This window comes from Notolepis coatsorum (genome assembly GCF_963971535.1).
Source record: "Notolepis coatsorum genome assembly, chromosome: 11".
Taxonomy (NCBI): domain Eukaryota; kingdom Metazoa; phylum Chordata; class Actinopteri; order Aulopiformes; family Paralepididae; genus Notolepis; species Notolepis coatsorum.
In genome coordinates, this window is record NC_140175.1 from 25,706,287 (window position 1) to 25,732,784 (window position 26,498).

Consider the following 26,498-nt stretch of genomic DNA (forward strand, 5'->3'; position numbering starts at 1 on the left):
CAGATCAGCCTAATTGCCAATCATTGTGATGACACAGCCACATAGAATCACACCACATAGAATGGAACCACATAGCACGTCACTGTCAGTAGGAGCAGGAGTTCCATTGTATTTAATCTGAAGCACATCCACCAACCAGTTAGACACATTAAACAACAATAAATAAATAAAAAGTGTATATATATATTTTCTTTACACAACAGGTATTGCAAATGTGTAAGAATAAATAGATTTAGATTAAAGAGAACACTTTTTAAACATTATACCGTATTTTATGTATTTATTCTTACACATTTGCTCTACCTCTTCTACCTAATTTTAGCATTTTGTACATTTTAATTTTATATAGAGTTTGGTCTTTTACTCTTTTACAGTATGAAGCACAATCTCAGTCAGGAGGGTCATACAGAACCAAGCATTTCACTATAATGTACATGTATATATGTGACAAATAAAACAAAACTTGAAACGCGAAAAACAACAAAGCTATCCCTTTTTTGTGTCATCTATTTTGTCTATAGTATCAGTGAAATATCAAAACGTTGCATCTAAAAAATGCACATAATGCTTTTGCTGTTTGCCTAATGGCTCTTGAAAAAGGAAACCTGAGCCTTCATTAAATCTTTACGCCGTCTCGTCTTGTGCTGCTCATGGCCACGGTGTCCACTGTCCAACAACCAGACAGGAGTGAGAGTGCGGCGTGTTCCTCCCATGGTATAGAGACAATAGAGCAGAACTTTAGTCTAATTTAGTCCCATAGACCCATATTGGCTACTAAATGCCTTTTTGTCTTCATTTAGAAGACGTTTTCGATTTTTAACCGGTAGCCTATAGCTTGCTCAAGGAGTCACACTTGTGGTACCTGCAAAAAAAACAAACAAAAAAGAATTCACACTAATTTTCCTTCCGTGATTGACAAGTGAAATTTAGCGGTAGGCCTGTGTTTTTGTCGTCGCCATAATTGCCGATGTTGCCCACTTGTTGATAGTGGGTCACCTGCGGTAGTTGTCATAGTGACGGACGGGTCGATTAGTTACCTGAGTTGGGTATGTGCGGTGAACCCCGGTGGAGCTGAGCGGAGCGGAGCAGGGGAGGTGTCTGTCAGTGCTCACCACCCAGCCGGAGAACACCAGGCAGAGAAGAAAAGGCTTTTAACTTTCCCATTTCCACCATGCCCAGGAAAAGTGATTTGGCTAAGATGGAGGACGGTAAGTTGATTTGAGATGGGCGAGGGGGTTTCTTTATTCTAATCTAAAATATCACATTGTGCAGAATTTTCCATTGTATTAGACAATTTCTTTTTTTTATTTTCAATTTAATTTTTCACATTTCCCAATTGCAAACCCCTCCTCACCCACTTCACAATAACACTTTCTACAGAACAACTTAAGTGTATAAGTATGTGACCTTGGCGTGCACTGGTTCGCGGGCATCTGTTGACATGGTTGAATAGCTGATGCTTCTGTTGTTTTGTTTGTGTCCTCTCATCCAGTTGGGATAGAGATAGACGGAGGCGTGAGTGACAGCGACGGTAAGTGGACACAGGCTGAGGTGTCTGGCACAACGTTACCGAACTGACAGGACTGATGTGTCCCTCTCTTCTTCCTATAATGTGTGAGCAATTCGGCCGACCGCTGATAAGCTGTAATTGAATTCATTTAATTGTTCAACTAGAAGAATGCATTCAGCGGAGTGCACACTTCCGCCACGGCCGAACAATCTCTTCGCCTTTCCGTTGATTACACATGCAACATTTCACCGGGTAGATGATGGAAAAAGTTGCCGGTATTGCCGGTCTCAACGGACCCAGGCTGTACATCCATATGGTGGCATTAGAGGAAAGGTCACCGGGTTACAGGCCTCTCCCTCTAAGGGTCATGAATATTCACAGCACATTTTGTGACCGTTCAACTAACAGGTCAGGAGATATGCTCGTTTGGAAGTGGACAGTTTGACCCGGCAGGGCCACTAGAGGTAAGGTCATGGGGTCAGCAACATCTGTAGATTTCCTCTTCTCGGGGTCATGGATGTGCACAGCAAATGTTTATGGGAGTCTGGCCATTAGCCTTTTGAGATAGCTTGTTCTCAGTTTGGCCTGATGGTGGCACTAGAAGAAAGGTCATGGGGTCACCCAAATCAATAGAGTTATTCCTATTGGGGTCACGAATATCATGGCAATCTGACCATTAAAGATAAAAAGCTGAGAAATACTTGATAACTTTCTGAATTCAAAACAATGTTTGTAGATAGATAGATAGAAAACTTTATTGCCATTTCAACACATGGTTGATTGGGATTTGTCTTGGTGCCAAACATACAGTACATACAGTATAAAAACATACAATATAAAAACATACAAGACATACGGCTGCTGACCAAATTGTTTGGTGAAGCACAAATTATTATATTATATGTTAAATTATATTTTTAAAACATCCCCCAATGTGTGTGGCAGTGGTGGCTGTGAGTTAAAAAATATTGGGGAGGACGGGAGAGATACAAAAATGTAATAAAGAAGTACAGACACACAGTGTGGTTATGAAGACAGCAGACAGACACTACAGTTAAAGACAACAGGCACTAGTAATAAATATCTTGGAGTAACTCTTGACACACACGCCTCACTTACAAACATCACGAGAGAGGAGGAGGAGGGGAGAGGGGAGGAGGAGGAGGAGAGAGGAGAGGGAGAGGAGAGGAGGAGGAGGAGAGGAGGGGAGAGGAGGAGGAGGGGAGGAGAGAGAGGGAGGAGAGAGAGGAAGAGGAGGAGGAGGGAGAGTAAGAGGAGGAGGAGAGGAGATGTTGTACAGAACGCATCACCAGATCAATCTCAGATGCACATCACTCAGCTCTATAGGAACTGAACGACACACACACGCGTGCACACACATACACACACACAGAGGCCAGGCCACAGCGGACCAAAATAAATCGCTCGATACCCACAGAAAGGCAGAAAGCATACCAACGCACGCAGTAAAATACAGCCAATTAATTCATAATCAACACAGACCCGCCCCACACAGCTACTAAATATTAAAAAAAATAATTTCACTCACCATTGACGACGTTACAGGAAATAGTGTCCCTCGTAAATAGACTCCCTCCCATCTGATCACTTGTAAATTAAATCCATCCTTCGATATTTTCTGATGAAAAAGGTCTCCATTCGTCTTCCCCAGCCAGCCCACTCAGAGCGAGACTAAATTGGCCCGTCTGACCTGGTAGTGGGGGTCTATCTTGGTAGGTTTCAATGCAACTCCCGGTTCTCCCTGGCCACAGGTAAACACATGTTTTGCGAATCCTCCCCCAAACTCCTTATACTATCTCCGATTACTGGAGATCACTGGTGATGACATCATCACAGTCACGCTGCGGTCCTAATGTTGGCGCAAAGTTTAATTTAGCCTACTGTGTTGTTACAGCTGTACTGTATTGTACCCATTCTGCAATCTGTTAATACAATTTTCAATCAAACAATCAATCAAACAGCCGGAGAACTTGATGACATCATCACAGTCACGGAGCTCTTCTCTGATTTGAGTGTCAGAACATTGAGGGCTGTCAATCATTCAATCCCCGTTCGTGAGTGGCGTGCGCAAAAATGCACGGGCGGGGCTTAGATGACTCAAATAGCCTATTTTGATTGGATAATAATCAACTAAGATCAACCCGTGCAGAAAAGTTGCACTATACTATAGTGATTGACAGCTCGCCATTACTGCAGTTATGTGATGAGCAGGCCTGATCAGAGAGCTCAGAGCTGTCACTTGGCCATTTTTGAAGAAGAAAAAAAAATTCACTGGCATTATTTTTTTACAGAGGAAAACATTTCTAATAAAAAATAATAATAATAATAAAAAAAAAATATATATATATATATATATTAAACTAGATAGGACTCGTGCACATCTGGTTGGACCCCGACTGGAGGTGCAGGTCAGCGCAAGAGAGATAAATAAACTAAAAGGAGAAAACCTTCAAAGGAAAGAAGGGACCGCACACTCCACAGGACTCGTTTTTGCTTATTTATTGTTTGCACAACGCGTTTCGCTGTCGCTTCCTCAGGTGAGGAAGCGACAGCGAAACGCGTTGTGCAAACAATAAATAAGCAAAAACGAGTCCTGTGGAGTGTGCGGTCCCTTCTTTCCTTTGAAGGTTTTCTCCTTTTAGTTTATATATATATATATATATATATATATATATATATATATATATATATATATATATATATATATATATATATATAAAAAATTTTTATTATTATTATTATTTTTTATTAGAAATGTTTTCCTCTGTAAAAAAATAATGCCAGTGAATTTTTGTCAATTAATAATAATTATGAGTGAATTTCTGCCTCAGGTGTTGTCATTGAATAACCTCCACTGATGCAATGCAATCCCTACAATAGAAGTATTTCACAAACTATTTAAAAATGCTACAATGCCTAAAAGAGCTCAGTGTTCCAATTTAAAGTGCATATTGCCTTAAAGGGCCTGTCGGCTGGTGCTAGCCCTTATGGTACAAAGTGCCTGTGTACCATAAAGTGCCTGTGGACTTGAGTTCAGGTGACGGACAACCTCGGGATATGTGCTATTTTTAAAACGAGATGTCCTACACCTGAGACTTTGGAGTCTTCTACCAGAGGGAAGGGGGTTAAAAAGGTGTGTGTGTGTGTGTGTGTGTGTGTGTGTGTGTGTGTGTGTGCGTGTGTGCGTTCTCCCCCCATAAGACGGTGACACTAGGACGAGAGGAGGAGGGAATAGGAGACCGGCCGCGGGGAGAGGAGGTGCCAGGGGCAGAGGCAAGAAGCCGGCTAGCGAGGACGAGGAGGAAGACGAGGCCCCCAGGAGCCGCAAGGGAGGAGCCAATAAAAAGAAGGCAAAGTCACGCGACAGCGATGACGAGAGCGAGGACGACGCCCCCAAGAAGAAACGAGGAGCGGCGGCCAATAGGAAGAAGAAAGGAGGCAAGGCCCAGGACAGCGACGAGGACAGCGAGGAGGAGCGGGGCAAGAAGGGGAAGAAAGGAGGAAAGGGAGGAAAGAAGAAGAAAGAGGACAGCTCGTCGGAGGAGGAGAAGGGGAAGAAGGGAAAGAAAGGAGGAAAGAAACAGAAGGAGGATGACGATGAGAAGGACAAGAAGAAGAAGAAGAAGAAGAAAGAAGAGAGCAGGTATCCTTCGAGAGAAGTACCACACACACACACACACACACACACACACACACACACATACACACACATACACATGCATACACACATACATACATACATACATACATACATACATACATACATACATACATACATACATACATACATACATACATACATACATACATACATACATACATACATACATACATACATACATACATACATACATACATACATACATACATACACACATACATACACACACATACACATGCACATACACACACATACACATGCATACACACACATACACACATACACACATACATACACACACATACACATGCATACATACACACATACATACACATACACACACACATACACATGCATACACACATACATACATACATACATACATACATACATACATACATACATACATACATACATACATACATACATACATACACACATACATACACACACATACACATGCATACATACATACATACACACACATACACATGCATACACACACATACACACATACACACATACATACACACACATACACATGCATACATACACACATACATACACACACACACACACACATACATTTACTTGTCTTCCCCCAAACAATCGTTTCATCTTTCATCTCTCGCCCCACCCCGGCCCAGCTCATCTGATTCCAACTCAAACTCAGAAGAGGAAGATGAGTCCATGTCAGAAGGAGAGATGGCCCGGCTTATGGAGGAGGTGGAGGAGAAGAAGAAGCTGATTGCCACCATGAGGAACAAACCCTGGAGGATGAGGAGGAGGCTGAAGCTCTTCAAGTAAACACTCAACAGTTATAACAGCAATAACAACCAAACTGAACCTGAAACACGCAGCAGTTACATTAGCTATATTAGGACAAAACTCAATCTGAAACACTCAGCAGTTACATTAGCTATATTAGTGTAACCGGTCTCGTATTGCTCTGCGTTGTGTTTCAAATTCCTATTCGACCCCTGTTAAGGGATCGCCCTGAGTGGGAGTTGAACCCCGGTCTCTCTGCACCGGGGCCGACATCACAAACCGCTGCGCCAAGAAAGGATATCCCTCCTAAGCGCTCAGTTTGGATGCCTCTGGGGAGTGAGTTTTACTTGCAGTACCGCTTACCATCCACAGCCACCGAACTACTTGTACCACGTGACTGTGGATATACTGCGGTACCTCCGTTACACTCACCCCCCTAAACTCACTCCACCCAGGGCATCCGGGTCTATAGGCACCACTGTAACCGGTCTCGTATTGCTCTGCGTTGTGTTTAAAATTCCTATTCAACCCCTGTTAAGGGATCGCCCTGAGTGGGAGTTGAACCCCGGCCTCTCTGCACCGGGGCCGACATCACAAACCGCTGCGCCAAGAAAGGATATCCCCCCTAAGCGCTCAGTTTGGATGCCTCTGGGGAGTGAGTTTACTTGCAGTACCGCTTACCATCCACAGCCACCAAACTACTTGTACCACGTGACTGTGGATATACTGCGGTACCTCCGTTACATTAGGACAAACCTGAACCTGAAACATTCAGCGGTTACCCACCTGGTGGCGGCCCACCTGGTGGCGGGGGTGCAGGAGAACCAAAGTGTAGCAGAGGGCAATGCCCTCGCACAACCAATGTGACAGGCGTTGCTTGGACAGTCAGCACCTTACCTATGTTGGGGCCACCGTAACAGACAAGTAGTTGACTGGTAGCCCTGAGGTACACCGCCAACGCACGGACAGGACACAGCAGGTGAAGGCTCTTCTCCGCCTGGTACGCTGTGAAGACTCTCTGAGGAGGAGGCTCTGAAACTCTCTGAGGAGGCTCTGAAAACTCTCTGAGGAGGAGGCTCTGAAACTCTGAGGAGGCTCTGAAAACTCTCTGAGGAGGCTCTGAAACTCTCTGAGGAGGAGGCTCTGAAACTCTCTGAGGAGGCTCTGAAAACTCTCTGAGGAGGAGGCTCTGAAACTCTCTGAGGAGGCTCTGAAACTCTCTGAGGAGGCTCTGAAACTCTCTGAGGAGGAGGCTCTGAAACTATCTGAGGAGGCTCTGAAACTCTCTGAGGAGGCTCTGAAAACTCTCTGAGGAGGCTCTGAAAACTCTCTGAGGAGGAGGCTCTGAAACTCTCTGAGGAGGCTCTGAAACTCTCAGAGGAGGCTCTGAAAACTCTGAGGAGGAGGCTCTGAAACTCTCTGAGGAGGCTCTGAAAACTCTCTGAGGAGGAGGCTCTGAAACTCTCTGAGGAGGCTCTGAAAACTCTGAGGAGGAGGCTCTGAAACTCTGAGGAGGAGGCTCTGAAACTCTCTGAGGAGGCTCTGAAACTCTCTGAGACTCTCTGAGGAGGCTCTGAAAACTCTCTGACGAGGAGGCTCTGAAACTCTCTGAGGAGGCTCTGAAAACTCTCTGAGGAGGAGGCTCTGAAACTCTCTGAGGAGGCTCTGAAAACTCTGAGGCGGCTCTGAAAACTCTCTGAGGAGGAGGCTCTGAAACTCTCTGAGGAGGCTCTGAAACTCTCTGAGGAGGCTCTGAAAACTCTGAGGAGGAGGCTCTGATACTCTCTGAGGAGGCTCTGAAAACTCTCTGAGGAGGAGGCTCTGAAACTCTCTGAGGAGGCTCTGAAACTCTCTGAGGAGGCTCTCTCACTGAGGGGGAGGCTCTGAGAAGGGAGGTTGTCCTTCCGACTGACCGAGAACCACAGCGGGCACTGGTAGGACTGACTGCTCGCAAATAGGTCCACCGCGGCCTTCCCGAATCGGTTCCAGATCAGTCTGACTATGTCTGGATGTAGTCCCCACTTGTCTGGGTGGGGACCTCCCTGTGACATCAAATCTGCACCCACATTCTCCTTGCCGGGGATGTGGAGAGCCCTCAGGCTGCGCAGATTGCGAGACGCCCATAGCCAGAGTTCGACCGCCGCCTGGTGGAGACGGGGGGAGCGCACTTCTCCCTGTCTGTTGATATACGAAGCTCCACCCACATGAGGGTGGAGCCGTTTGAGGACTATAGAAGCACTGCCTTCAATTCCAACACATTGATATGTAGGGTAGGCAGAGCAGGCCTGCTGCCTCCTACCGCGTTGGTCCGACATGTCCCCCCCCCCCCATCCTGTGTGCGGAGAAGACCGTCACGTGCGACGTCCTGCTGCCCATGTGGACCCACGGGAGTGGAACCCCATTAGCAGCAGCGGCGAGCGCCATGATACTGGGAAAAACACGTAATAGCATTGCTTGTTGTCTGCGTTCACCCGAGTACAAAGCCCCCTGCACTGCACACGTGCCACCCGGTTGTCTCACGGGACAGCATCAGCGCCGCGTGTTGCCTTTGCCGGCCCTACCTGACCGCGGTTCGGTTCGGCTACCGCATGCCGTGTGACGTTCTCCAGTCCTCTGCCAAGCTGGTGACGGGAATCTGAAGAAAGTCCAGCGTTGGGCACCTGGCGATATCCCATCTGGACGCGCTGGGGAAATCCTGGCGGTAGTCCGATGTTCTTTAACTTCTCTTTTCTCTTCATAACGATCCACTGTTTGATGGTGCATGTAGCAAAAATCGAGGAAGGGCATGGAAGTGGCCACACCCTGTGTTTTAAGGAAACACGGGGCAGAATGTGTGGCCATGGGCGAATGCAAGGTGCATGGACGTTTTTTCAACGCATGCGCAATAGGCGCTCAAAAGACGAATATATCCCAATAAGGCTGGAGCGGGACACTCAGACACTGAACCTGAAACATTCACCAGTTACATTAGTTATATTAGGACAAAACTGAACTTGAAACATTCACCCGTTACATTAGTTATATTAGGACAAAACTTAACCTGGGACAAGAAAAATAAAAAAAAGCATATCTTTTAATTGTATGCATAATGTCCAGCATTGTTGTTTTTTAATTTTAATTTTGTGTGTTTGTTCTATTTTTACTATACTAACCTGAACCTGGGTCCATATGTCAAGCCTCTCTGAGTTGGTGCTGATAAGATAAGTTAAGATAAGATAAGATAATCCTTTATTGATCCCCTTGAGGAAATTCGGGTGTCAAAGCAGCATGGGGGGGATACAGGGTGGGGGATGCATAGATAAGAACACTAATGAGTCCCTAAGGAGAGACACAAAATGGCTGCATACAAGGAACTTGCATCATATCCTCTGAAACACTCCACCAGTGTAATCTGAGCATGTGCCGTAAACCTGTCTCCCATTGGGTGATTTACTGGTGACATAGCCTCCAATATGTTAACCTTGGTTGAGACATCACATGAAAACAAAAACATTTTGCAACTATAACGGTCTCTTGACATCCTCAATCAATTTCATCATGTTTTTTACTTAATTCAGATCAACATTGATCCTGGACTTGCATTCCTGCGCTGAGATGCATGATGAATAGGGCCACTAAGTAGGCCTCAATGTCAAATTAAAGGGACATTCTACCGTTTCAGATGAGCTGACCACATATAACTCTATGGTCTCTACCCAGGGAGGCTCAAGAGTTTGTGGATAAATTCGAAGGAGCTTTGGGCAAAGGAAAGGGCCGGAAGTGGTACGCCTACAAAGTGATGATGAAGAAGGTTAGAATTTAATTTCACTTTCATTATTATTGCGAGTATTATCACAATTGAATCATTACCTACACACCCTAGGGATACAATAACAAAGCATTTCTTTGATTTTTTTTCAGCTTATGAAATGTATTATTCAACGTTGGTTCTCTTTTTTTGTGCCTAGAAATGGATCAAGTTCTCAAGAGACTTTGAGAACTTCAGAACATCCTGTATTCCATGGGAACGGAAAATTAAGGAGGTGGAGAGTGAGTCAACTTACCAACAACTGAATATGAATACTACCCTCTAGTGGACAGGTGCTGTATCTTATATTTATATTAAGGCTCTCAATCTATTCAAATATTTAATCTGATTAATCGCATGATTGTCCATAGTTAATTGTGATTAATCGCAAATGAATCGCATATTTCTTATCTGTTCTAAATCTACCTAACGGATCTTTTTCAAGTTTTAATACTCTTATCAACATGAGAGTAGACAAATGCTTGCTTTATGCAAAGAAATGCATGTTTATTTATTGCCACAATGAGAAATACTGTCCAAAATCTTCAAGTAACTAAGATGTGCAAACTGCATTGTAAAACAAAATGCTGAAATCATGATTTTTTTTTTTATAAAAGCCCAACAAAAAAATAACAGATGGGCATACCAATTTACTAACTGTAACATTACATAGTAATGATTACTAACACAGTGTGTTGAACGTTACACCTGAACTATTCACACCCATTTTCTTTGTTTAGCAGCCATTTTTACACAAAAGGATGACCCTCATGCATTGCAAATTTGCAAAGGCACAAAATAACTTAAAAGAAAATAATAATTTAAAACAATGAATATGAAATAATTGGGGGAAGAAAAAGTTAGGAACTTGTTACATTCACCCACACAAGGGCTGGGGACCCCCCCCCCCTCTCTCTCACACACACACACACACACACACACACACACACACACACACACACACACACACACACACACACACACACACACACACACACACACACACACACACACACACACACACACACACACACACACACACACACACACACACACACACACACACACACACACACACACACACACTCTCCCAGCTCTCTTTCTCTCTTGCCCCTTCCTCATCTCTCTCACACCTCTCACATTTTGTCACCTCAGGTCACTTCGGCTCCTCCGTGGCGTCCTACTTCATCTTCCTGCGCTGGATGTACGGCATGAACCTGGTCCTCTTTGGCTTCATGTTCGGACTGGTGGTCATTCCAGAGGTGACACTGTGTTCTGTGCCTTTTGTGTTTTAAATGGTGTTCTTCTAAAATAAATCACCAAATCACTGGGTAAAATAATGGAATGATTTTAATATTCCTTTGTAGTGTGGTAGTGAAAGGTTAACCTTCTGTAGTGTGGTAGTGAAAGGTTAACCTTCTGTAGTGTGGTAGTGAAAGGTTAACCTTCTGTAGTGTGGTAGTAAAAGGTTAACCTTCTGTAGTGTGGTAGTGAAACGGTTAACCCTTTGTAGTGTGGTAGTGAAAGGGTTAACCATCTGTAGTGTGGTAGTGAAAGGTTGACCTTCTGTAGTGTGGTAGTGAAAGGTTAACCTTCTGTAGTGTGGTAGTGAAACGGTTAACCCTTTGTAGTGTGGTAGTGAAAGGGTTAACCATCTGTAGTGTGGTAGTGAAACGGTTAACCCTTTGTAGTGTGGTAGTGAAAGGGTTAACCATCTGTAGTGTGGTAGTGAAAGGTTGACCTTCTGTAGTGTGGTAGTGAACGTGTTAACCCTTTGTTTGTAGTGTGGTAGTGAAAGAGTTAAAATGCTAATCCTCAAAATCCAATTGTCTTTTGTTTGTTTTTAGCTACATCTATTGGCCATAAATGGTCACTGCTTTTGCTGTGATGTAGGACATGTAACGTCCTGCGCGCTGGATTATTTCCCCAGGAATGTCCTCCTACTGCACCATTTAGAACAGCAATAAGAATAAGAGTACACAGTCAGAGATATACATTCTAAAATATGTATATACTATATATACACTCTACAATATACAGTCTAAAATATACAGTAATACAGTAAAAATTTACAGTGAAATGTAAAATGTGAAATGTACTGGAATGTAAAGGAGGATATACAGGGATATACAGGGATTTATACTGTTACTCTGTGCTCAGTGAGGCAGTGAGGCGTTGTGTACAGTCTGATGGCTGTTGGTATGAAGTAGACTACAAATGTAGTAAAGCAATCAGGAACTTATGGTGTTCTTGTTTTGTTCTTGACTTATTGTTATGTTTCTTCTTGACTTGTTTAAAGAAGACGTGTCCGGCCCATGGGGCCATTAACGTGTGTTGTCGTTGTCGGGCCTTACAAATAAATTTGATTTGATTTGATTTAGGTGGAATCATTGTTATAACAATAGGTGATGGATAGAAGAAAAACATTTATTTATATTAATTATATGAATTCATATTATTTATATGATTAGAAGATTATGACATTAAAGCCTAAAACGTTTTCCAGCTGCAGCTATGGATATTAAATGCAGTTTGTCAGTGTGCTGTAAATGTTTCCTACATCTCCAGGTTCTGATGGGCCTTCCCTATGGATCCATTCCCAGAAAGACAGTTCCCAGAGCTGAGGCGGCCCAGGCTCAAGACTACTCTGTCCTCACGGACTTCAATGTGGGTCAACTGCACGTCTTATTCAGCCTTGAATATCCTTTTTCAAAGAATCTCTCTGCTTTAGATGAATGAATGAATGAATGAATGAATGAATGAATGAATGAATGAATGAATGAATGAATGAATGAATGAACGAAGAATGAATGAATAAATTCATTCATTCATTCATTAGTCGTAATGTTATTTGGAATGTTTAATTGTGTTACGGTAAGCCACGTTTACACCTGCAGCTCCCTTTGTCTCATTGTCTTTCTCGCTTCATCTCCCAGGGCTATTGCAAATATTCAATCCTTTTCTATGGATATTACAACGACCAGAGGACCATTGGCCTGCTGAAGTTCAGGCTGCCCTTGTCTTACCTCTTGGTGGGGATCGGTAGCTTTGGCTACAGTCTGATGGTTGTTATTCGCACGTGAGTCCAGCATCCTCCTCCCGCTCTATAACTAATATGATCAGTGACCCTAATATGCATGGCATTCACAGATGTTTACTGTAAAAACAAAGGTGTAGTGTAGAGGTGCTGCTGAAGGTGCTGATACCTGTATATATATCTTTTTTTTATCCACTTTTTATCCTTATATTTCAATTTTTCTCCCATCCCAATTTCGCCTCGCCAATTCTCCCTTCAATTATCCCCTCCCCTGTCTCGAACGTTGCTAGACTATGCCTACAACTGGTCGGCTGCAGTGAGGACCAAGCCTTGCATCACGTGTCCCCTCAGGTACATGAGGAGGCAGCTGTCGCATCTTTTCACCTGTACAGCGCAATCTCTCAGTGGCGAGGAGTAACACGTGGGAGGCTCACGCTGCCCCTGTTACTTCCTGATTCTGCTGTACAGGCGCACCAACCGACCTGTAGGAGTCGCTGTCCACAACGTCCAATCCCCACCCACCAGCTTTCCCACCCCTAACACTGCCAATTGTGTTAGTATGAACGACCAGCCAAGCTGGTAGCAACAAGTCAAGTCAAGTCAGTTTTATTTGTATAGCACATTTCCAGGCAGCGGCAGCTGACACCAAAGTGCTTCACAAGCAAGTTGATAAAAACAAATTAGTGTGAGGCAAGGTATAAGATTAAAAGAAAGAAAAAAAAACATAGCAAAGCAATGAAAGCAACAAAAACAAACAATATGGTGCAAGATATAGGATTAAAAACATAATAAAGCAATGAAAGTAATAAAAACTGGTAGGACACAGTAAAACAAAGAGGATAGAAGGGCCAGGGGTCTAGTGGTGGTTAAGTAGGGGGGAAGGCCAAGGAGAACAGGTAGGTTTTCAAGAGTGATTTAAAAGCCTGTACGGTCTGGGCAGTCCGTACGCTGTGGGGGAGGCTGTTCCACAGTCTAGGCGCTGCGGTGGAGAAAGCTCTGTCTCCCCTAGTTTTGAGCCTGGTTCTGGGTACCACCAATAGCATCTGGTCAGCTGATCTGAGGGATCGGTGGGGGGTGTGGCGGTGCAGGAGCTCGGACAGATAGGAGGGAGCCGTGCCATTTAATGATTTAAAAACATTTAGTGCTAATTTAAAATCGATCCTGAAGCTAATAGGCAGCCAGTGGAGCGAGGCCAAAACTGGGCTGATGTGTTCGTATTTTCTTGTTTTGGTGAGGAGGCGCGCGGCTGCGTTCTGCACCAGTTGTAGGCGGTGGAGGAGGGACTTGTCAATGCCCGTGTACAGAGCATTGCAGTAGTCGAGGCGGGTGGTGACAAAGGCATGTATCACCGTCTCTACCGAGAGCTGGGCTCGAACCCAGCATCTCCTGCGTTAGTGGCGAGCGCCTTGCCCACTGCGCCACTTAGCCGCCCTCTTACCTGTATATATATATATAGATTTATAGATAGACAGACAGACAGACAGACAGACAGACAGACAGACAGACAGACAGACAGACAGACAGACAGACAGACAGACAGACAGACAGACAGACAGACAGATAGATAGATATACTGTAGATATAGATATAGCCTGTGTTTGTCAGGGTTGTAGTTTGTCTTTTTTTATTTATTATATTATATCATTTTATCATCACAATCTTTTCTCCATGTTCTCAATTACCTCTGTACTTTACATTCTCTTGCAACCATGCTGTGTGTGAGTGCAAGTTTCTCTCTTATCTCTCATCTTATCTTATCTTATGATGATGTGCACAGCAGATACGAACACTGGTTTCTACGTGCGTGTCAATCATGTATGTGTGTATTGTGTCCGTGTGTTCAGAATGGCTAAGAACGCTGACGTTGGGGGGGGAGACGGGGACGACGGGGAGTTCACCTTTGCCTGGAAGATGTTCACCAGCTGGGATTACCTCATCGGCAACTCAGAGACGGCAGACAACAAGTACGCCTCCATCACTACCAGCTTCAAGGTAACCCTGGCGACCGTTGATCTCGCTCGAGTAGCACAGTTTTCTTTCACGAATTGCAAAAGATGGCTTTCAATGCAATGCAGTTGGCATTGAGAGAATAACAACAGGCAAGAGCTCTGCATGCATATATATAAAAGATTTAAAAAGGGCCTGAGTCCATCTGCATCTGGGGATCTATGGTTTGTTTGGATCCATGATTCCACTTTGGCAAGACGAGTCCACATGGAAAAAGAAAGAAACTCTTTTTCAACACACACAAGAGATGGTATCAGATCAGATACACCACTTTCTGGGATCACCCTAAAAGTCAGTGACCTTTGACCTCAGAGGAGTACAATACAATACAGCTCGCGTTTCCCCATTTGACCTATCTCAAACCCCGCCCTGTTTTCTCACTCCTCCAATCGCAGCACAACTGTTGCTTCCCTTGGACAAAGTATGGCGGGGTTTGAGATAGGTCAATTGCCGTACGACAATATGCGCTAAACGGGGGCCCCTCTGTACCCGTCTCGTCGAGAACAGGAGTCCATCGTGGACGAACAGGAGAACCAGAAGGACGAGAACATCCACCTCAGGAGGTTCCTGAGGGTCCTGGCCAACGTCATGATCACGTGCAGCCTGGGAGGGAGCGGCTACCTCATCTACTTTGTGGTGAAAAGGTCTCAGGAGTTCGCCAGTAGGACTGACCTGAGCTGGTACGAGAAAAACGAGGTAATGAAAGGTGGCGGCGATGACAAGTGATGATTATGATTATGATGGTGTGTGTTGCATGGAAGGATAGTGAATGATATTTCAGTGTGTATGGCAGCATTTCTTTACGGCTGTCGGGGGCCCAGTATGAGTCGCATTGACCCTTTCACTGCCACATCACAAAGGGTTAACGCTTTCACTACCACACTACAGAATGTTAACCTTTCACTAACAGTAGTGAAAGGTTAACTGTCTGTAGTGTGGTAGTGAAATCGTTAACCATTTGTAGTGTGGTATACGTGAAAGGGTTACAGTAATGAGTGGAGTTGCAACAAGTTACATACAAGTATCAATCAATATTACAAAAGAAAATGTCTTACGTAACTATTCCTTCCTCAGAAATAAAATATGTTGTCTCTTAGTTTCACATCGTTTAGATTTTCTTTCTCTCTCAGATGTTGGATAACGGGTGTTATTTTGGAACGGCACTCTTCGTGTCTTGTGATTGATGTGTGATTTCCCCCTCTATTTCCTGCTAGCTGGAGCTCATCATGTCTCTGCTGGGTCTCGTGTGCCCTCCTCTGTTTGAGACCATCGCGGAGCTGGAGGAGTACCACCCACGTATCGCCCTCAAGTGGCAGCTGGGACGCATCTTCGCCCTCTTCCTGGGAAACCTGTACACCTTCCTCTTCGCCCTGTTTGATGAGGTCAACACCAAGGTATTGATAGACAGACAGATAGATAGATAGATAGATAGATAGATAGATAGATAGATAGATAGATAGATAGATAGATAGATAGATAGATAGATAGATAGATAGATAGATAGATAGATAGATAGATAGATAGATAGATAGATAGATATCTATCTATGTTCACCGCCATATTTAATCAATCCCTGGCGGAGTCAGTAGTCCCTGCCTGCTTCAAGATGTCTACCATCATCCCTGTACCGAAGAAACCCTCCCCAACATGTCCAAATGATTACAGACCGGTGGCACTCACCTCTGTGGTCATGAAATGTTTCGAGAGGCTGGTCAAGGACCACATTTGTGCCTCTCTCCCCAGTGATATGGACCCTATGCAATTTGCATACAGGACAAACAGGTCCACTGATGACGCGGTCTCCCAGGTACTGCACAGCACTCTCTCCCACCTTGACCGTCAGAAGGGGGGCTATGTGAGACTGTTGTTCATTGACTACAGCTCAGCGTTCAACACCATAGTCCCCACCAGACTGGTGGACAAGCTGATCGAGCTAGGCCTGAGCTCCGCCCTGAGCGCCTGGGTACTGGACTTTCTGAGTGAAAGACCCCAGGCGGTCAGGGTGGGGGGTCAGACCTCCAACACCATCACCCTGAGCATCGGGTCCCCCCAGGGCTGTGTTCTAAGCCCCCTGCTGTACTCACTCTACACACACGACTGTGTGGCCAAGTTCAGCTCCAACTCCATTGTGAAGTTCGCCGACGACACGGTGGTGGTGGGGCTGATCTCGGACAACGACGAGAAGGCCTACCGGGAGGAGGTTGAGGTACTGGAACGTTGGTGCCAGGACAACAGCCTGCTCCTGAACATTGGTAAAACCAAGGAGCTGATCGTGGATTATAGGAGAGGACAGCGGGAGACACACACACCACTGAGGATTAACGGGGCTACCGTGGACAGGGTGAGCAGCTTCAAGTACCTGGGGGTCCACATCTCAGAGGACCTGACATGGTCAACACACATAGGCACAGTAGTAAAGAAAGCGAAGCAGCGCCTCTACCACCTGAGACAGTTAAGGAAGTTCAGAGTATCGGGGAAGATACTCCAGTCCTTCTACTCAGGAGCTGTAGAGAGCATCTTGACCGGAAACATCACTGCCTGGTATGGGAACAGCACGGCACAGGACAAGAAGGCCCTACAGAGTGTGGTGCGCTCAGCCGAGCGTACCACGGGTATTGCGCTACCTCCCCTGCAGGCTCTATACAACAAGAGGTGCAAATCCAGAGCCGGCAGGATAATGAAAGACCCCCACCACCCCAATAACAGCCTGTTCCAGCTGCTGAGGTCAGGCAGACGCCTGCGAATTCTAGAGACTAAGACGGAGAGGCTTAGGCTAAGCTTCTTCCCCCAGGCCATCAGAGCCTTGAACAATGAACATTGAGAGACACAGAAACTGAACTATCCACACACAAGTACATACACGACACGCACGCTGAGCACGCTCACACACTAGCAGCCACTTTAACACTCATGCCGCACACACGCACACTTATGGCCAGAGGAAAGGCCACTTAAAGTAGTATAACATCAGGAACAGTGTATTGCACTACTAAAGCTAACTAGCATGTCCTATATGCTCTGTAAATACTAATGTACAGATACCGAGATGGCACACCATGACAGACAGACAGACAGACAGACAGACAGACAGACAGACAGACAGATAGACAGATAGATAGATAGATAGATAGATAGATAGATAGATAGATAGATAGATAGATAGATAGATAGATAGATAGATAGATAGATAGATAGATAGATAGATCATTTATTTGCCTCCTTAGAGGAAGTTGTGTTGGTGTTTCCACAGCCTATACACACACACACAAGAACAATTAAGGAAACATCAATCAAACCAACACAAAACGTAGACACAGAGAACACGATACAGTCACAAGAACACCCTTAGAAGAGTCCATTAAATGTGTAGCAGTAGTGATCTCACCGGTTTCCCCTAACCAAATTGATTGTCTGGTGGTTACACATCATTTATATGCATCACACCTTTATCACAATGCTGTGCTCAATGGCAATTTTATTAATTAGCCCTGTAGTTTGGGTGTTTGTTTATAACGAACATGATAAGATGTTATTTATGTAAATGGCATATCATCATTACAATGACGCATTCCTTTGTCTTTTCTTTATTATTATTATTATTATTATTATTATTATTATTATTATTATTATTATTATTATTATTATTATTATTATTATTATTATTATTATTATTATTATTATTATTATTATTATTATTATTATTATTATTATTATTATTATTATTATTATTATTATTATTATTATTATTATTATTATTATTATTATTATTATTATTTCATTATTGTATTTGCACAATCAATGCGGGCATGACCACCCGCATTTCACTGAATGCCCTGGTATGTATGTGACAAATAAACCTCTTGATTCTTGATTCTTGTGCAGTTGTCACAGGAGGATTCCATTAAGAACGCCTCTCTCTGGGCCATAAAGCAATATTATGCAAACTTCACATTTGCTGACAATGACACCGAGTCCACACCGCCCCCTATGCCCCCTGCTGATGTCATCAGAGGGCCATGCTGGGAGACCGCTGTTGGCATAGTAATGACACATCATTCATTTATATGCTCCTATATCTATCTGTCATGAAGGTACAGATTATTATAGATACATTTCTGGGCTGTCTGGGAAGAGAGAGAAGAATTAATTTCCACTTTCCCTTTTGCTCCCCACTTCAATGTGTGTGTGTGTGTGTGCCTGTGTGTGTGTGTGTGTGTGTGTGTGTGTGTGTGTGTGTGTGTGTGTGTGTGTGTGTGTGTGTGTGTGTGTGTGTGTGTGTGTGTGTGTGTGTGTGTATGTGCTTGCGTGTATGCTTGTATATGTGTGTGTGTGTGGTGTTCACATCGCAGGAGTTTGTCAAGCTGACAGTGTCAGATATCCAGGTCACCTACTTGACCATCTTGATTGGAGATTTTGCCAGGGCTGTCATCGTCCGCTTCCTCAACTACTGCTGGTGCTGGGACCTGGAGGCGGGGTTTGTAAGTCACGTGACGTCCTATGGCCTCGCCTTCACTCGCGTGGTTTTTTTTGAGTCACCCAATCGAATGAACCCATTTCGGGTTTGAACTTTGTATATGTTCTCTCTGTAAATTCCAACTTAGCGCGATTGTAGAACTCTTAGATGTGGGATCCTACACACCTGAAAGACACGGTGGAGCATTCAAGTAAAATAAAAAAAATAAAATTATTATCTAGGATGCTATAGGGTTAAAGGTCAGAGTCATTTCGACTCACCTGTTCTTTGTGTCTGTTTCCTCTACAGCCGTCATACGGAGAGTTTGATATCAGCGGCAACGTTCTTGGTTTGGTCTTCAATCAAGGAATGATCTGGTACCAACTCCTTGCTTTTCATTTAGTCGTGTCGTTTCAAGTTTAGGAAAACATTGCATATACAATTATGTTCAATCTTACAATGTGTGTGTGTGTGTGTGTGTGTGTGTGCGTGCGTGTGTGTGTGTGTGTGTCGCGTGTGTGTGTCGCGTGTGTGCGTGTGCGTGTGTGTGTGTGTGTGTCGCGTGTCTGTTGCAGGATGGGGGCGTTCTATGCCCCTGGTCTGGTTGGTATAAATGTCCTCCGCCTCCTGACCTCCATGTACTACCAGTGTTGGGCTGTGATGGCCACCAACGTTCCCCACGAGAGGGTCTTCAAGGCCTCCAAGTCCAACAACTTCTACATGGGCCTGCTGCTCCTCATCCTCTTCCTCAGCCTCCTCCCTGTGGTCTTCACCATCATGACCCTGAAGCCCTCCTTTGACTGTGGACCCTTCAGGTGTTGTCAACATACCAACAAATGTGGAGAAAAGTGTTCCTTTATTTAATCCCCAAATGTAGGTGTCATAGCAGCATGGGGGACGGGGGAAGGGAGGGTACAGGTAGGAAAAAAGATATACAAATTTAAATGTAAATTTTCATTAAATGTTTTATTTTAATCATTTAAATTTAAATGTATAAATAATAATGATAAGATAAAATAATTATGTAAAAATATAATGTAATAATATCATATAAAAATGATTATAATAATAGAATATACCATAATATTAATAGAATGGCAGAATAAATAATAGTATATGATCATATATCATGATATATATATAGTAGTAGCACTACTGTGCCAGAGTCTGTGCAGTGTTTAGTAATCGCTTAACTCATTGGACGCCAGAGGTCGCTGTGGGCGTATGGCCGTGTGTGCCAGCGCTGTAATGAAATGGGGGTACATGCCGGTGTTTGTAGTGCTAAAACTATATTAAATATTATAGCTATGGATCTAATGATATAGTCGATTGTCATTGAGTTTCTTATGGTCAAGATGCAAAAAACAGATCATTTTTTCATCAATACATTCCCGTTTTATACCGTGGTGAATATGAGTATAGTTTCAGAGTAATTCTGTGTAATCCCAGGAAACTCCGCCAAACAGCGTTTTACTGCATTTCACTATAAATCGTGCCATTCCTCGCCTGGATCAATAATCAATCTGAAATCAATGCTAGATTATCGGTATTATGTTTCATCATGGATGCATGAAGGGGGGGGGGGGGTAAGCCGCCCTCCGTGCTTTGATCGCAACCAACGGGACACGCCACACACACACACCACAGACACACGCCCCGATCGCGGGGAAAGAACTATCGGATCAACGCAAGATTGATAACATATAGCCCTTACCTTGTCTATGATGTACTGCAAAAACAATAATCTAATTATCTGATCGCCATTCCAAGTACTGATCGTGATCGTGTTTCCAACGTTATCCAGCATTGAACGCGAACGGGGGGGGGGGGGGGGGGGGTGACCCTTGTCGATGCATCCGTTATAACCGCTTGTCTTGCCGGAGTTTTTAGACCCCGCCCGCACGCCGCAGCCTGGCCCAGACACTAAGCCACATCGTTTCAAATGGAGTGCAATAGCGGCCACAAGGCGTTAGGCGGCGGTATTGGACTTTTTCAATCTCAGACCCATCCCCAGTGATAACACACAGCTGCCTGCATGTTTATGAATGGAAATAGCGAATAAAAGAAATAACGATTCAATAACGTATATACGTGCTTGCCGTTATTCGATTGGCGCTGAATGAGTTAAGAGTCAAGTTAAGCAATACCATACATTCCTATGACCAAAGCACACAGGTGCCACTAAACCGCCATATAGTACTATGACCTCAAGTATATTATTGCTTTTATACAACTTATATATTTTTTTTATTACATCCTTTCAAACATAAGGTTAAACAAAGACCAAAGCTTTATTTTGGTCCTCAAAACCGATACTTTAAAACGATGCTGGTTCCTAAACAGTGTCAAAATATATACATTTCTTTTTTTAATAAAAAAAAAAGATGAATATCAAATAGTAAACACCAAATCACCAATTTAAACTTTGTGAGTGGCATCTCTTGTTCTTTCGAAGCCTTTGTTACTGCTTACAGTTAGGGATGTACCGATTCAACTTTTACAGTCCTGATACCAATACCTGGGCTTTGGGTATCGGCCGATATCGAAAAGCGATCCAATTTTTTTATTTCTGGCACGTTAGTCAGATTTTAGTATCGGGGAAAATGATCTGATACCAATGTTCTATTTTAACCTAGTATCGTACTGACATTCGATACCAGTATCGGTACACCTCTACTTACAGTACACGCGCATGGATCCTCTGGATTTTGGTGCCTCATTTCAGTGGCGCACATGATTGGGTTCGGGTAGTATTGACCATGTTGGAACCGGTACCACACACACACACACACACACACACACACACGCACGCACGCACACACACACACACACACACACACACACACACACACACACACACACACACACACACACACACACACACACACACACACACACACACACACACTGAAATGGTTTTTTTTCTCTCCCCAGTGGGAGGGCTAAAATGTTTGATGTCATAATGGAGACTATTGATCTGGACCTGCCTGCATTCCTGGGAACCCTCTTCAGCTATGCAGCCAATCCTGGTCTCATCATACCTGCTGTGCTGCTCATGGTGTGAGTACAGCTGTGACCCCCCCCCCCCACACACACACACACACACATAATATGTGCATGTACCGGTATGTACATACATACACAAGCACGCTGCTGTTAACTAAAAACACAAAGAAAGATAATATTCATACTAACAGCCGTACTGTCTTTTACTATTATGCACTTTGCTACTAAGGAATCTACCATGCCTATATATTACTACTTACTATGCTTGAGTTGTACCCTTCCTGCTGACTTGTTGTACAGAACTTGTAAGTCACTTTAGATAAAAGCTACACAGCTACACACACAAACATGATGAAAAAATCTCGCACACTGGCTGCAAGAACGAAATTATCCAGAGTAGAGGCTTACTGATGATGCAAGAATAGAGGTTAATAATGTGTATATTTTTTGCATCAGTAAGTCGCTACTCTGGATGATTTAATTTGTGTAGCCAACACACACGCACGCACGCACGCACGCACGCACACGCACACGCACACGCACACACACACATTCACAGTCACATTGAAAAGGTTGCACTTTTCACTCCATCTCCTTCACTCCATCTCCTAGACTTGCGATCTACTATCTGAACTCTGTGTCTGAGGCCTACCAGGGCGCCAACAATGAGCTGAAGAAGAAGATGCAGATGGTGAGTGTAGCTGAAGAGAAGGTGCCTCACACGCTGCTTACGTCTAATAGAGGCCTGGCACAGAATGTTTATGTAGTCTTCTTTCCTCCAACATGGCTGCCTGTAACCATTGGTGGTGTAGTAGATCCAGTAATAAAACACCAATTTATTATCTACCAACTCTTACATATCAACACATAGCAACCATTGTTTTGCACATGGCGACTGTGGTCTCCTCCAACTTGGATGTAAAATCGGCAAACACTCTATGCAAAGCATTTATACTTTATGGTAAACCTTTAGCTTATCCCTCCCTCTCTCTCTCCCTCCCTCCCTCTCTCTCTGTCTCTCTCTCTCTCTCTCTCTCTCTCTCTCTCTCTCTCTCTCTCTCTCTCTCTCTCTCTCTCTAGGCTCGGGATGAGGAGAAGAACAGGAGGAACAACACAGACAGCACAAACCAGGTCCAAAAGGATCTGGAAGACCTTCTTCCCAACCGCTCCCTGGCCCCTCCTACTCCACCACCAGAGCCTGGTCAGTCGACCTCTCCTGCATATAGCTCTCTTATATAATGTCATATTCATACACATATATACAGATAGACACGTAATGGCATAGACAGAATGCAGCAGTGTTTCCTGCTGTCTGGGGGACTCCAGTCTATCTGACTCGATCATAAACATTACCATGATCACCTATATTCAGTGGTGGAAGAAGTACACAGTTCCTTTACTTTTACTTTACTTAAGTAAAAGTAGAAATACCCAGATAAATTAGTACTCCGGTAAAAGCAAAAGTCCTCCATTCAAAATCCCACTTAAGTAAATGTACTTAAATATCAAAAGTAGGGCGCCCTAGTGGCAAACCACATAACGCGCTGAGTTGCGGCACGGCCGACCCGGGTTCGATTCCCGGACCCGTCGTTATTTGCCGAATGTCTTCCCCCCACTCTGTCTCCCGTTCCTCCTCTCTCTCTCTCTACTGGACTGCCCAGTAGTAAAAAGCGATAAACGCTAAAAAAAAAAAATAATAATAAAGTATGCATTCTACATGATGTTTGTGTCCTCAACCCATTGAGGACAACACACACACACACACACACACACACACACTTCCGGTAACTAGTAACTGATGGGTTCAGATAAATGTTTGAAATGTAGTGGAGTGAAAGTACAAAGAAAATACTCACATAAAGTACTAGTACATCAAAATGATACTTAGGTACAGTACTGCTAGGTACTAGGTATAGTGATGCTGCTAAGCAGAGGTCTGTTTAGCTCATTAGGGCCTCATGGCCTCAGCCCTTCACAGCGTACTTGAACTCAAAGGTAACTTGAGACTGGAGATTGTGTTGCCCGACGGCGATGCCTGTGGCTGTCAAAACAATGCAATATCTGTGTATCCATTTGTGGGAGAAATGACCTCGCTTGGACCATAGTTGTTGTCATAAGTGTATTAGCTGCAGTGGTTCTCAAACTACGGGTCGTGACCCAAATTGGGGTCGCGGGTAGGTGACAGTGGGGTCACGCAAGTAAAAGAAATAATAATAATAATAATTTATTTTATTTTATTTTTTAATGTTCTGGCAACCTATCCTGGCTAAATATGTCTCGTTTTATAAATGTGTATTGATAACATAGTGCTGTAATTATATTTTCTAATAAATATGCATGATCAAGTTCAACAACATGTGCTTTTATTTTGATATTCCTTAATTCCACGTTGAAATTACGCAATGTGGGGTCCCCAAAAATGTTCCTAAATAAAATGGGGTCACGGTATGAAGAAGTTTGAGAACCCCTGGCTTAGAGCTTACCGAGGAGAATTGGTTGAGAGACCCAGCGAAACCCCTGGCCAGGGGGAGGGGGTCTCCTAACGGTCTCCTCGAGACATCGGAGACGTAGACCTTTATAGTCAGAGAAGAGGGGTTGTGCCCAGGTGGGTTGGAGGAGTCAAGGAGAGGGGAGAAATGAATAAATACAAACTCTGGTTTGATATAAATAAATTATCTTTAAATCTAAATAAAACAAAATGTATGGTGTTTGGAAACCGCCAGATAAAAACAGACATTCAGTTGATAATAGATAATAATAGAATAGAAAGAGTATATGAAAATAAATTCCTGGGAGTGATTTTAGACCATAAACTCTGCTGGAAACCCCATATAGAATATGTGAGGGCTAAGATGGCAAAGAGCATCTCAATTATTAGTAAGGTGAAACATGTACTCAATCCCAACTCATTGCACACTCTGTACTGTGCAATGATCTTGCCTTACCTGCATTACTGCACAGAGGTATGGGGTAACACATACAAAACAACCATAAATACATTGACTATCCTACAAAAAAGAGCAATAAGAGTAATAAACAATGCAGGATATCGGGACCACACACACACTGTTTCTACAATCACACATTTTGAAGTTCATTGATATGGTAAACTTTAAAACTCTGCAAGTTATGTACAAAGCAAGAAATAATCAATTACCGGTAAATGTAAGAAGCAAATTTCTGGATAAAGAGGGGGGATACAACCTCAGAGGACCATTGAACTTCAAAAAACCTGTGATGAAAACCAACCTGAAAATAATGTGTATCTCCTCTTACGGAGCCACCCCGTGGAATGGGCTACAGGATGAACTAAAATATTGTGAAAACATAAATCAATTCAAATCTAGACAAAAGAAAATCAATTTTTGATAGGTACAGAAGGGAAGAAGAGCTTTAATGGCATATTAAAAAATATTAATGTGTACTGAAATGTGTACTATATGTATCTACTATGTATGTATGTAAATAAAAATAAAACAAAATTAAAAAAGAGACGTAAGTGCAGTGCTTCTCCCTAGCTCTTTTCGGACAATTGGACAATGCTGCAATAGCAGCTGGTAAAACTTTGGTGATTTATGGAATGACCGTTGGGTCCAAAGCCTGAAATAAAAAATAACTGAACTGAACTGAACTGAACTGAACTGAGGGGTGACGGGATGGTGAGCTAGGAGGGGGAGGAGGGGCTAGACATGGTAGACAATGGGGAACGTGTATTTGAGGGAGGAAGCCAGACGGCCTTCCGACACACATTCTCTTCTATTTTGGATTCTTCTCTCAACAGAAGAGGAACCGGAACCGCCTGTGAAACCTGCTAAAAAGAAGCGACAGAAGGACCTACAGAAAGATGTGGCTTTGCATTCGCCAAACCCCGACGCTCGAGGGCCCGTGAGCCGTCCGCCTGGCCCCAGGGGACCCGGACCGCTGCCCGGTAACGGCCAGCAGCAGGTACCGGGGGCGGGGCCAGGGCCAGGGCGGGGGCGAGGTAGAGGACGGCCCCCGCCAATATGATTGAAGCTTGTCGATTGTTCATTGTAAATACTGCATACAACTGTGAAAGTGCATATCAGTCGGGTCAGAATTTGAACGGGTTTGTAATACCAACCATGTGGCATGTGATTTGTAAAGGTACTGTCATGATAGCGTCACGTTTTTATGATTTTAGAGATATTGCCCTTATCATTACATCCAGGTATGATCCAAATTGTCATTGAATTTACTCATGTTTGGCAGCTATACAGGATATTTGGT

At 43.8% G+C, this 26,498-nt stretch overlaps 1 protein-coding gene across 1 annotated transcript; it reads left to right on the forward strand.

The window, feature by feature from the left end:
* Positions 1-1,171: 1,171 nt before the first annotated feature.
* tmc2a (transmembrane channel-like 2a) lies at positions 1,172-26,258 on the forward strand (the record flags this gene model as incomplete). The annotated part of the gene is made up of 20 exons (XM_084324862.1): positions 1,172-1,208; positions 1,493-1,531; positions 4,733-5,174; positions 5,840-5,995; positions 9,660-9,750; positions 9,908-9,989; positions 10,903-11,009; positions 12,316-12,414; positions 12,684-12,826; positions 14,629-14,776; positions 15,299-15,487; positions 16,006-16,185; positions 18,674-18,832; positions 19,141-19,269; positions 19,554-19,621; positions 19,820-20,059; positions 22,179-22,304; positions 22,863-22,941; positions 23,331-23,451; positions 26,032-26,258. The coding sequence occupies 20 exons, from the start codon at positions 1,172-1,174 to the stop codon at positions 26,256-26,258; spliced, it is 2,862 nt and encodes a 953-aa protein (XP_084180988.1).
* Positions 26,259-26,498: the final 240 nt, after the last annotated feature.